This window comes from Rhea americana, unplaced genomic scaffold, assembly GCF_003343005.1.
Source record: "Rhea americana isolate MKP2758 unplaced genomic scaffold, rheAme1 scaffold_51, whole genome shotgun sequence".
Classification (NCBI taxonomy): domain Eukaryota; kingdom Metazoa; phylum Chordata; class Aves; order Rheiformes; family Rheidae; genus Rhea; species Rhea americana.
Window position 1 is genome coordinate 4879266 of NW_028186657.1, and position 13648 is coordinate 4892913.

Here is a 13648-nt window from a genome sequence, read left to right on the forward strand (position 1 = left end):
AGARTCTGTCTGCTGCATGTACAATCAACGAACGTATGTACAGCACCTGGAATATGTAAGCTCTTAGCATCAAGGGATATTAAAACTAAAAACAGAACTTCTGGAAGCCCCTGAGTCCCAAATTGTTGGATGCTGGCAGAGCGTTCTGGCGAAGCTTCGCTACACAATTGCCCTGTTGTTTTTATAGGCATCGGCCACTGCCTGCTGCCAAATGCAAGATACGGGCTGAGCTCTGTGAACCTATGTATCTGACCCAGCTCTGACCTCAGGTGGAAACGCTTGGACCACTAACAGATATTATAATAGCCGTAGGAAATTACATGCCAAGAAATAAGAATTTGTAAATATAAGTTACCTACATTTCTGAAGCTCTTTTTTTTAAAACATAAATCTTGAGGAAGGCATTAACCTGTGATTTGGAGATGAAACCACAAGCCAAAATCCCAGATCCAGCTTCCTCTTCCACTCCAGTATTTGGCAAATGGACCTCTGGAGCTGGACATAAAGCTAGCAACTGGGCTCTTCTTCCAAGGGATTCTCAAGCAAGCTAGTCTGATATTTGGCAACTGCACTGTCTTTTTTTTATATACATTCTTATATGTCAGCTGGGACATACAGTGAATTAGACTAAAACCTGAGTTATGGAGATCTTCAGAATGGAGGAAGGAGCCTGTCCTTCAAAACCTAAAACACATTTGGTTTGAGTGTGTGCAACAWGCCTCTTTCTGTGGTTTGCTAATATATTCTAGACATTCTTGTGTGATACAGCATCATTTCACACTCTGAAGAGTGCCAGGTTACTTTCTTTTTTTCTTTTTTAAAGTGACATTTTATAGGGAGATGTCATTAATCTGAGTCACCAGTTTATTTTTGCATGCTTGAGCTCTGGTTTGTGGTTAGGGAAATGGTGACAATCAGTCATAAATTAAACTTGGACTCTCTGCAAAGAGGACCACTGGAACAGGAATGAAGCAAAAACCCACCAGCTTGCACATACTGAAGCTAACGAACTGCTTTCAGGGGGAACGGGACCTTCAAGGTATCTGTATTYTCAAAAGTGACTAGTGACTTTACACGAATGTTCTGGGCACCCAGATGCAGACTAATAAGCTTTGTTTTTCAGAAAGAGGGTGCTTGCTCATTTTTTAAAAATGAGTCAAGTCTCCAAAATAAGCACTCAAAAATAGAGACTTCCAAAATCAATAATAAACATAAAAAGCAAAACAAAAATCTGTCACAGAATTTGATTCAGCAACAAAAAAAAAACACCCTCTGTTTTTGTGCTGTACAAAGGTAAAAGAACTGATGTTTCAGTGCTTTATCTTTGCTTAATATAAAAGAAGAAGTGGTTTCCAGCTGACTCTGTGCAGCTGGAGGAATGTTCTTGGCAGGAAAGTGTTTGAAGAAATAGTCCATTTTAAGCAAATATTGTGGAATATTTATAAGAAACCAATTCTGTCCTCACAGTCATATGCGTTTGCCCTGAAACTTGACTCTAGGAGTTACAGCCCCCCAATAAGAGAGAAACAACTGTGGATTTTATCAGCAGCGCAGATTTGGAATATTTGCAACAACGCGCAGACCCAGGACGTTGCTTAAATCACTGCAAGTAACAAATCAGCCTGTTTCTAGACTGGGCAAACAGAAAGGCAGAGTCTGTTTGGCAAACAGACTATTTGCTGGGAGTTGTTTATCCAGATTCAACATGTGCACACAATATACCAATATTGTTTGTTTGTCAATTATGAAAGTCCCTTGGAAAAAAGGTATTAGATGGCCCATTTTGCTGTACTCCAAAAATACCAAGGCCTTCATTTTTATAAAGTAATGTGAGAGCTAAGGATTAATTGAGCTCACTGGCTTAAGGTATCTGCATTTCTACACAAAATTAATGTGACAAATTAAGTTTTTATTTAGTTCTCTCTGGCTGAGAAAGGCTGTAATTATGTTAGAATGTTTACTGCTAAAATATATGTTTAAATAATAAATATGTGTTTCAGAAACCATTTTAAACCTCCTTTTTTAACACAGTCAACTCCGTTTCAAGCATATAAATATTTCAATTACAAAACTTGAATACATGTAAAATAAATTAAAAATATATTATTTACATTTCAAATTATTTATAACATATGCAGCTTGACAGCAACAAATTCACTCTTAAAATGAACAATATTTTTTTGGCTGTTAACTTTGCTTCTGAAATGTGGTAGGTTTTATATTTTAAATATCCATGCGTCTCAGGCATTTACATAGTTTTTGCTGTAATAAATTCTGAGTAAGATAGAACCTCTACGATAATTATTTTCACAGCACCTTTCTAAAGAAGGTGGCTAATCTTATTACAATGTTAGAGAAAGAGAACTGAACTTTAAACAGATTGTGTGATTTGTGCAAGGTCCTATGCAAAATGACGCTAATTTAAATATTAGACTTCATCCCCAGAACCACCTGTAATTACAATTTAAAACAAAGCTAAAAAAAAATCCATGTGAAAATATTTTGCAAGATTCATTCTTTTTCTTTAGTTTCCACCTGCCTAGCTTTGTTTGGGGCTCCCTGAAATTCAATTAAAATTATGTTTTCCTTGGATCCATGAAACAACAGGAGGAAATTGAAAATTCTGCTTGTGCTCAACCACAAAATAACCTGGCCAGGTTTGTTCAGAATTGGGCCTGACTGACAACACTGGATGAACCTGTTCTACGTTTGAAATTGTACTGAATTTCAGAAGATCCACAGTTCAAGTCTACACTCTATTAAAGTAAAACAAAAATATTCTTCCTGGATACTGAAAATGTGCCAGACATTTTTAGACATAAGAAGGCAAACAGAAGAATTTATCTTGTATTTCATATGTGGCTAGTATGTGTAATTTGAATTATTTATAGATCGCTGTTATTTAGAGATCACTCAGACAGCTCATACGTTTCTATGCTTGTTTATCATGTTTGCCTGCTTCTTTTAGAAATTGCTTCTTTTCCCCTATATGATTTTCTATTCCTCTCAAAGGTTATGAAACCAAGAAGCAATTCTATAGGGGAGAGAGTGAAACAGCTTTCACTCCAAGCCTTCTTGCAGCCCACTGTAACATTTTTAACAAATTCACTTGGTTCTGACAACTCCCCTCCCCACCGTTTAATTTTATGATGAAGCCGTGCAACCCACAACAGCGATGCTTTGACCAGCACTCGCTCTTCCGAGTTTAGAAATTGCCAACTAAAGGCTTCCACTGAAAAACAGAACGAAGATTTGTAACGGAGGAGCCAATTCTGCAGTACCCAAACCAGCGTAGCTCCCCCGGCCTCCTCACCTCTCCCTGCGAAACGGCTGTAACAATATCGGCTCCAGTCCTAGCACGCAAAATGCTTATGCTGGACCCAGGGGGCACTTTCATGATCACATAAGGGCTTCAGAATAGGGCCCATTTATTATATCTCCATTTCTGGAAAGCGCTTTCATCCACACTTGTCCTCAAGTGGAAGGATGAGAGAGAGCAGGAGAACAGCGAAGCCCATAAAGGACATTAGAGGATACTCTTCGTTTGGAAAAACTGCTGCCATGTGGGTGACACAGTCGGTCAGGGAAGGCGCTGGGTCCAAATTAAGCTATAATATTGATTTAATACTTATCAGGTATGAGGCAGAGCATCAGAACAAAAGGAGGGAAAACAAAACTCTCCTTCAAGCTTTTTCATTTTGAAACCTGGTTTAGCGGCAGACTCCCCAAATGCAGCCGCGCTCGAACGGGAGGAACCACAGTCCCCGTGCGGTAGGCTAAACCCACGAGGCAAGGAGCAGAGCGAGTTCGGAAAGGCTGGCTCGTCTCTCAGCGCCCTTACTTCGGCACCAAACTCACGAAAATACCCATTTCTTCCAATACGCTTTTGAAAAGCCAGAAATGTAATGCTTAGACCCTTCCTTCGGGCTGCCTTCCAGTGCCAGGGAAGCCCGTGGGAATTCTGCCCTAATTTCTRCGACCCCGTGCACTGAAAGCAGCCGCTCTGCTGATGCCGCTCAGGATTTAACGTTCCCCAGGCTTTGGGGAAATAAAAGGCTCCAAGTTCAATAACGCGTCAGGAGACGAGAGGATTTAGGAAGCTGAGAGGAATCGCAAAAGTAAAAAATGGATGGGAAATAACAACAGAAGAGGGTTCGTGGGGAACTGTTGGGGCCCCCACTGGGCATAAGTCTGCATTTTCCACCGTGGATACAACACTGTATATTCAGTTACCTTTAAGCAGATAGTACTTGCACCAGGTACCTACACTTGAAAGACCCGTGATTCAGAGGCACTGAATTTCTGCACTTCTCCCCTCATTTAGCTGCAGCTACAAGTAGCCGGTTTCTCTGGAAAGCGGCATCACCTCAACRTTCGTTTCCTGTGGGCCCGTAGCCATTGTAGTGTTAAACACAGAATTATTCACAGCGGCATTTATCCTTTCCCTTCCTCGGAATAAAAGGCACCGAGCCAAATTCTGGGCCAGTGAAAGGAAATGCAAACCCTCTGGCTATAGTGGATTTCTGCCACAGGTAAATTTGACTAATTATTTTCATAAAACTGAACGAGAGAAGGATTCACATCTAAACATTTGTTGTTGATTTAGCATGTGGCATAGAAAAAGGACAGTCTCGCTACAAGCTAGACAAAGCTATTAGACATTACCGTTCAGACAACACCTACCTCACTCCAAACCAGCATGGTGCCGAATATGACCTGTAACCCATCAAAGAAATTGTCTCCTATGATGATGACAGTGGCACCTCCTGTAGTCCATCCTTCACTTGGACTGATGGCTTTGATACATGGTGTAGCTGCTTTTCAACACACATGAAAAAGAGAAGTATTCTGCTGTTAGAACCAGATTTTAATGATTGAAGACTTGAGAAAAATAAAATAAAAGGTGCTTTCATTTCCCCCCTTACTAACACAAAGATTTCAGCAACCTCATTTTTTCTAGTATATGTGCATGATCTCAGACTAAATCTTTGGGAGTATATTTTCTCCATTAATTTCTGTTTGTTTTTATTAGTTATATTTAAAAAGATTAACTTTTTCAAGCCTATATTAACAAAGAAAATCACAGCATGATGGGCAGAGACCAATTGGAAACCAGGACAAATTCCTATCTTTTTTCTATATGAAATGCTGAATTCTTCAGTTAATCAAATAATCTCCAGTGAGTTTGCTTTATGATCCATCATAACCTAAATTAACCAAAGGAACTCCCATAAATACTATGGGGAAAACATTAGCTAAATTAAAAAAAAAGAGTGTAACCCTCAGCATTTCTTAAAATCCTGTACAATCAGATCCAGGTGGTTCCAGTGTTAAACCACTCTGCCCTGCTTAATGCTTCAGCAACTTTAAAAAAGAAGAAAAAAAAAAAAAAGACAGAACAAACGAACGAACTTTTTGGTGAAGTCAAAAGGTTTAACACAGTTATGTTACAGCTACTAGACAATCAAGAAATGCATGCAGTGCATTTTGCCATAACTTGCCCTAGCCACCTTCTAGGTATCACATGCCTCCTCAAAGGATTTTGAAAACTCAAACAGTTCCCAAAGCTCAATTCTTACTCATCTCAATTCTTGATGCTGTAATACATTCTGTTTTAAGCCTGTCCAAAGAGAAGCAAGCTCAGCTTTATACACTGGTGGGGCAGGGCAATATAAGCATCCACAGACCATTGCCCTTCTCTGCAATACTAAGGTACATCTGAATTTAACTGTGCTGAACCCAGTGGAATAACATCCCTGTAAAAGCAACCCAAAAGTCCTACGTAACTTGCTGCTGTGGACAYGCAGGCTGGCCAAGGTGGCCTGTCCTCACAGAGATTGATGAAAACAAGTGACTCCATCCCAGATGCCACCTACTTCTCCTTGCTAAATCTGAAGAAGGGGATTCTAACCATCAGACAGTGTAACRGTGTGGTAACACCACACCATTAGACAGTGTTTTAAGCAAAATGCGTACCTCAACAACTTCATTTTGTAGAGAAAAAGATTCCTGAGAAAGCAGCAAAACCCCACTGATCAAGATCATCACTGACGAGAAAGGTCCTTTCCTTTACATAGGAAGCCTCTCCTCAGCTGAGAAAACAGGCCAGCTCTATTGAAAACACATGAGGCTCAAATGTCTTTCAGGTGTCAGTCAGCACGACTTCATCATCTGCATACAAATCTGCACAGCCATCCCCTCTTGCAGGTGGCAGGCGTTTGACTGTGAGCTACCTCTTGGTCAAGAGGCTGCCTGAGCAGCTTGTTTGCCTGGTAACTTTGAATRTTTGCCGTGGTAGTCAAGGGAGAGCACACAGGCACGTTGTCAGGTTGGGATCTACTCGGAAAAGAGGGATGCGAAGGCTACGTGCACRTTAGCACCACGCAGGGCAATGCCCCCACGCCCAGGAGTTACTGAACACGGTTGTGGCTGTGTAGTGGCACAGCCTCTGCCCTGCTTTGTTCCACATATAAGTAATTTAGTGATAAGTAAATCAATTAACTAACACTCAGAAGCTTGCTTTAAAATGCTTAAAATGCTGTAGACACAAAGTGCATCAGTACGATTATTTACTAGCTAAGTCCTGGCTGGCAGGAGCTATTTGCGTGAGCTGGTGAGCCCGGCGAGGAGATCCCTCCACGGAGCCGCGTGGGCGGGCACGGGGCTGGAAGCAAGGACGGAGCTGGAAAGGGAGCTGTCGAGCCACCGTCAGCAGGACGTGTGTCTGCGGGCACTGCTAAAAGCTCGCTCCACGGTGATGGACAGCGTACAGGGGAAGCAAACAGAGCCTGTCCCTGCTTACAAATGGTTGTAAGTGTCAGGCACAAACTTTGCCACTACTTAAGCTGATGGAGATACCAGCTCGAGCGAAAACACACACGTATATATACGCTCTCGAACACACACACGCATACACGCACACAGAAAAATCATTATCCTACTCCAAACTTGGCAGAGCCCAGCGGTTTACTTTTACATGAGCTAACAAAAGAAACATCCCAACATTACCGTCGTGAAAATGCAGCACACACAGAAGTAACTTCAATATGTTTAGTTTGGATTCAGGTTACTTGCATAAAACTGTGCATAAAAACCATTGCAAAGTCCAAAACCAAATGCTTTCCTTTCAACTGAGCTCATAGCACCGGCTTTACAGTGAAAGCAGCTTTTCAAAATGCCATCTAGCCCTTTCACAGAATCAAACCTTTTCATAAATAAAATTAAAGTCACTTCCAAATTACACCCTTTCCAGTATTTCCAGTTGATTGTGGACACACACACCACAATAAAACCCAAACATAATCAGTTTCCCATGTGTCAGAGAATGAGCTACTTTTCTTAAAGACTATAGGCAACATTTCTTTCCTAAATACCAGTGAATAAAAACAGTTTGAGATCGTAAGCCATTAACGGAAAACATATGCAGGCTTCAAAATTATAGATTCAATTCATCTTTAAAATGAATGCAAGATATTGTTTTGCAGTGGCAGGACCCCACTGCAGGTCTTGCTATTCATCTCCGTGGCACTTTCATTGCACTCCGACGTGCAAGGTGCTGCACGTCGTGCGTCGCCTCGCGTATTTGAGCCCGATCTTCACGCGTCGTAGGTGCTCAGCACCAAGCGTATGCCACGTCCCATCCCAGCCAGCGGGGTTTCAAGCAGCCCCTCGGGGACCCTGCGGAGAGGCGTTTTGGGGGGCACCCAGGCCACTACCCAGTTCTGAAGGCACAAAGCACCTTTACACAAGGACATATTTGCAAGAGCCAGTGTCATGTCGAAAATGCCCCTACRAAACCTTGGCATTTCCCAGGCCCTTTCCTTGGAGCCTCTGGGAGGAGAGTGGAAGATCAGGGCCCATTTTGCCAGTACCCTCACAGGTAAAATCGGAAGGGAGGGGGAACGTTATGCCCTCATTGCTATTTATGCCCTGGGTACAAATGTCTGGCCAGCTCAGGCCCTTCACCCTTCATATTTCTTCTGTTAATCATYTGGCAGTTTCAAAGTGCTCTCTGGAAGGTGTTTACTTCTGTGCAACCCTAGAAAAACAGAACTAGGCAAAATAATCCTTTCATTGGAAATCTTGTTTTTTCTACATTTTGTTTTGGTCACAAGAGAAGTCAAAATACARAACATTTTTTGCAGAATGCAGAGTTCCAAAGTTTCTATCTGAAATTGTTAACTATGACAGTTCTTAATATTTCCAAGAGGAACAAAATATTTTGGTCAAAACAGTAACATTTCRTATGTCCATCTGTAACACCAAAGCATCATTTCTAAAATAGTGCTTTTAAAYGAAATTTATATTTTTCTGTTAAAAAAAAGTCTGAAACTTCACTGAAAAAAATTGCCGTGAAAGACTTCTGACCGATTCTAATAAAGGAAATGAAGTATATATGACTGACAACATGCACAGACTTCAAGTCAAGAGAATTACTGTAATAAAAAAAAGAGTAACTATACATTCTTACACATATAAACAAGCTATATCCGGAACCAAGAGTTTGGTAGCCTATCAGATAGTGTTAAAAAACACCTCTCTGTTGCTTGGTCTTTAGTGTATTTCATTCCCAGCACATTTTTTTTTTTCAGAATAGTCTTTGCACTGAGGATGAAGCTGGAGACCAAACTCCATGCAACCGCCCAAAGGGCAGCAGGAGCCCTGCAGCTCCCCACGACGGGGAAACGGCCACCTCCTCCACCTGCCCAAAGAGCTGGTGGCTACGAAAACTGCCGAGCAGCTCCCAGTCTTTGCACGGCATCGAGGCAAATCCGAGTCAGGACGTGACGCTACGTTTTACTGTGCTGCCCGTGAGCTTCGGCTGAACAGGCACAGACGTTACGGGGGGCACTGCAATCSCAAGCCTACGGAAGCCAACGGGAATTTTGCCGCTGACTTCAAAGCTAAGGTCTCTATCAATAACTTTTAAAGATTTATGAGAAGAAAGCTTAATGACTCCAAGGGAAATGATATGCCGTGGCTTCTTTTGAAATCTTCATCTTTGCTGAGAAGTTGTTAAAATCTGACCATTTTCTGTACAACGGATGGCAGGTACCAGCTTCAGCGCACAAGTAACGGGAAGGAAAAGTTTTCCGCAGCGGTGTGGTGTGTGCCAGTGTGTTCCTGTGTTCCCGTGCTCCCCTAGCTACCAATATACAGGGGATTTTTCTTCCTTCAAACTGTGACAATAAAATGATTACCCCGCCACAGTTTAGCATAATGGTTCAAAAATGCTCGTGGCGTATTGCAGAGTTAAAGTGGAAATTATTAGGTAGCTCTTCTTTGTTATAATAATGATCACTCCACAAATAAAAGCTCTTCTCCCAAAGGTACTGCAAGGCAGAAAATGCTAATTCTGAAGATTATGCGTGCRCTTTTATTAAATATTACTATGCCCTGTCTGTTTGAGGGCTTCACTGCTCTGATTGTTTTATGAGTGCCATGTTAATGTCAGCCCCATCTTGCTAGCAGCAGGCACACATTTTAGCTTTTGTATGAGAGTTGATCAAAGGCCACGTGCTGAGGGAATTGCTGAGAAAACATGGACAAGCGATAAAAATCTAACAGATTAATTGGTTTAAATTTCATTTCAGGGCGTTGAACTTTGGCTCAGGACACTAATACTACACTACCAGTCAGGGCCTAATTACCACATTTCCAATTTGCCTCTGAACAATGCTTGGAAAGGAAAATAATAATGATAATAACAATGATAAAAAAATAATAACAACAAAGCATCAGCAATAGCAGCTCCTCATAGCTTCTCATACATGTTTAACAGCTAACTTTGCGTGCAGGCAATCGCACAAGGAAATCCCTTGCCTCCCACATCACCTCCTCTGCCTCCTGAGCGTTTCTGTGTGCCTCAAATAGCAACCGAAGGCAGAAGAAATAGCAGTTGCCCCCAGGAGTATTAAACATTTGAATTTACTGAATCAATGAGTTACTGATTCAAGTCCCCCACAAACACACACATGACCTCTCATATTCTTAATTAGGGACCTGAACGTATAAGCAGAGATAGCGTTTTATCCTCCAACAGAAATGATCTATTCCACTGATAGAAAACAGAGGCTGGAGAGAAAAAAAAAACATATTTACCACAAAGTTTATGGGTGGCCTTGGAATAAGGGTTAATTGAGCTTAGAGGTACATGCTCACTGGGGTGAATTAGTGGGATGCACAGCTATCAGCAGGGCTCCGGCACTGCTCTTGTTCAGCTTCTGAAATGTATTTGCACTTTGATTAATATCCAGTTTGTGCTAGTGACTGTAAGAATGACCTCGCCTGTAGGTTTTATCATGAAGGGTGGTTTCATCCTCCATTATCCCGTAGATGAGGCTCTGACAACAGTTGCTGCATCACAACAGGAGTTTAAATGATGGGGTACATGCTTTTATTTTTCTTCCCTTTAAGATTATTGTGACATGCAAGACGAATTGCATAAAGCCAGCTAAAAGTGAGAATTCAGATGAATAGAGAATTTCCATTTCATCTGAGAAGAAATACTGAAAATACCTGGAGTTCATTTTTATTTTCTCTTTTTCTTCGGTAAAACTTAATTCCAGACTCGCTATATAAATGAGCCACAGATTAACCCACAGTTTATGGGTCTGATCCTGCGACTTGTTAAATGCTTTTCACAAACTACTGATTTTAAGAACATCAGGACAAATCAGGGTTATGCGCTCAAAACCACGACTTGAAATCACGTTGTGATTTATCAAAGCACTTATTTAAGTGCTCACAAGCSCAGCTAATAAGAAGTTTGCAGAATAAGGAACCGGATTTTAAAGATACTTAGGCATTGCTCTGCTCAACATTGTCAAGAGCTACGTAATATATCCGAAACTGGGTTTCTCTTTTTCAAAATACGGTTTTATGAGTAGACCACACCGTGGAGTGTCGCGCACAGCTCACTCAACCTAGTGTGCGACCTAGAAGCAGCAGAGCCGAAACACAAATACCAATATGCTGATTTCAGGAACTGAGCCACTATGTCTGCTCAGCGTGGCACGGAGTCAAATAGGTGGAGGAGCTACAAAATGCGAACTCTAAAGGATCTAYGGCATTTTTACATCACGTGGTGTAGATCTACCCTCAGGTACCTGGTAGCTATTGAAATCATGCAGGATTTACTACTCCAAGTRAAGCAGAGCCCAGGAATGATCCAAGCTTAACTTTCTTTCCCATAGYACTTTGGAGCTGAAGGTGTGCAAGCTCACGCCTTGGAATGCTCAAAGCCTTTTAATCAATATTTTTAGGTTAGCAAAGTGTACATCTCCTTAAAAGGGGAAGAAAACTTTTAAAATAATAGATTTACATAAGTGTTATATGAAGTGAAGTGTTATTTACTCCATTCATCATTGTTTATTATGGATTTTCCACACTAAGCATTTCAACCAATTGATATGGTCATGCAGGAGGGCTTTTTGTTTGTTTGTTTGTTTGTTTGTTTTTCTTCAGTCGTTTTCTGAAATTTGCTACTTTGAGAAAATGAACCAAATATTTTGTGTTTTTCCGGAGTTTGGGATTCCCCTTTTTTGCAGAAATAATTTTCTCATTCCTGAAAAGGGGTAGCTGTCATCTGCTGCTCGCCTACTCTCTCCATGCTGCAGGAGCAAACCCTAGRAAGTCTGTGCACCCACACAGTGCTATGGGTCCCATCCGACGGGCGCAGGCGCTGCTGGAGCCGTGTCCAGCACGAGCAGACCTGAAAGCAATTGAGCTGAACTCCACCAAGGCAGCGTCTGCGGGAAAAGTCTGCAGGACCAGCCCGAAGCGTTAGTCACAGACACTTCAGGGAAAGGGAATGTGGCAGTGTTTTACATATTGCACCCGGAGCATTAAATCTTCACTCTTAAGCTAAACAATGCATTTGGTGTTTATCTTAGCAAAGTGATGATCTTCCTGCTTTCCTTTTTCATATCACAGCCTGCTCTCTCTCCTATTCACCCCTGACAATAAGCAGCTGCTGTGCAGGAAACAGGGTAGCAGAGGTTTCCCTCTGGAGGAGATAACTCATGTGGCTTTAGGCAGCACAGGCGCGAGGAGGCAATGCCCTTCTCCCCCTCCCCGGCTCCCTCCTTTACAGCATCTCGACATCGGGGAATTACGATTTGTAAGCGTCGACGGTTACACCGCCACGCCAAAAACGGCGACCTCCSCCCGGTTCTTTGCGACGTCCACGCTGGGTGAAATCACTGAACCAGAAATACGTGCCTCACGCAGTGCCTCCAGCTCGGGCGGAGGGAGGGAGCGAGGGAGGGCTTGCTTTCTGTTTGCAAGTCCCAAAATTAAAGGTATTCGCCGTGATTTTCTGCCTACCATTGTGAATGCTCAGTTCCCGTTAATGGAAGTTGCAAATGTAAAATACCTGGTATAATATTCCACCTACAATCAATACTTAAGCCAGTGTTTCTCTTTTATCCTTACGCATGGCTCAGCCAGCAAAGTTATGTTTCCCCGAGTCCTCTGCGTTTCTCTTTCCTTAATGATTTCTTGAGCTCTCAGTTGTTGATCACTGCCTGAAACATGATTGCATGGGAAAAAAAAGGAGGTCCTACTGAATAATGAGATGCGTTACCAAAAAAAAAAAAATTAAAATCCACTGTGTGTTTTACTTAAAACTTTTCCATAAAAATAAGATAATTTAGCTATCTCTACAATAATCGSAAAAGATGCCTTTTCATTTACTCTCTTAAACCCCCCTCAGATCACAGTAAAAGCTTTTTTTCTATATTTGTTTTTATACTTCAGGATGTACCTCCAATTTCAAAAAATTAGTAAGGCAATAAAGATCCTTAGCATCTCACTGAAAGTCAGTAAAACTTGACATCCTAAACAGAGCTCTATTGACTGTGTTCATTTGTTTGGCAAATAACAAATTCACCAAGAGAAACGTAATGTTGCTAAAGCACTGGCAAATTTTGGTCAAATTCAATATATAATTGAATTTGAATATAAGTCCAGCCAAAATGTATTTCAAGAAGCCAAACAATTTTACCATAACATTTTTCRATAGACCGTTCTTTCAGAATCACATTTCCGTTTCAACATTTATTTCAAAGGCATAAAAAGAAATTTCAAGCAGACTTTAAACTGTATTTTTTTTTGTCCATTATTTTTGCCCCCAAAGTGAGAAGATTTCTATTTCGAGCCAGCCACGCAGCTATTAAGTGCTGTGGCTTGCCTCAACCAAACACAGCCTGCAGCCACCAGTGCCCAGCTCCAGGGTGGACAAGATCCAGGCTATCGTGGGCAGCTCTGGTGCGTTGTGTATACACACACGCTGAATCAGATGGAGAAACAAAGCATCCAAAATACCACTTAGGGCTACCAAATATCGGCAGAGCTTCCAGCTCCACAGACAGGGCCAGTTCGCCCAGAGCAGGGCGCCAGCCCAGCGCCTGCTGCAGGGCCCGTTCCTCCCTCGGGAATTTTGGACCCCGAGCTGGAGAAATGCTGTACAATGAGCCCAGAAGTTCTCGCACCTCAATTTCCTCCCGCCTTCCTCCCATCCCGCGGGGTCACTCGCAAAGGCACAGGAACAGCATTTGTTCCTAAAAGACGGGAAGCCGRAGACAATAGGATGCAAGCGGCTAAGGTGTGATACACACGTAGGATTGCACTGTTTTATCTAAAGATG

The 13648-nt window shown here is 41.9% G+C and overlaps 1 protein-coding gene across 1 annotated transcript in view; it reads right to left on the reverse strand.

Annotated features, from left to right (window-relative positions):
- The window catches only part of EBF1 (EBF transcription factor 1), a 266385-nt gene that overhangs the window by 66688 nt on the left and 186049 nt on the right, over positions 1-13648 (reverse strand). The window contains exon 9 of the mRNA XM_085317824.1: positions 4684-4817. Within this exon, the coding sequence (XP_085173950.1) occupies positions 4684-4817 (134 nt within the window). The remainder of the gene's footprint in view (positions 1-4683; positions 4818-13648) is intronic.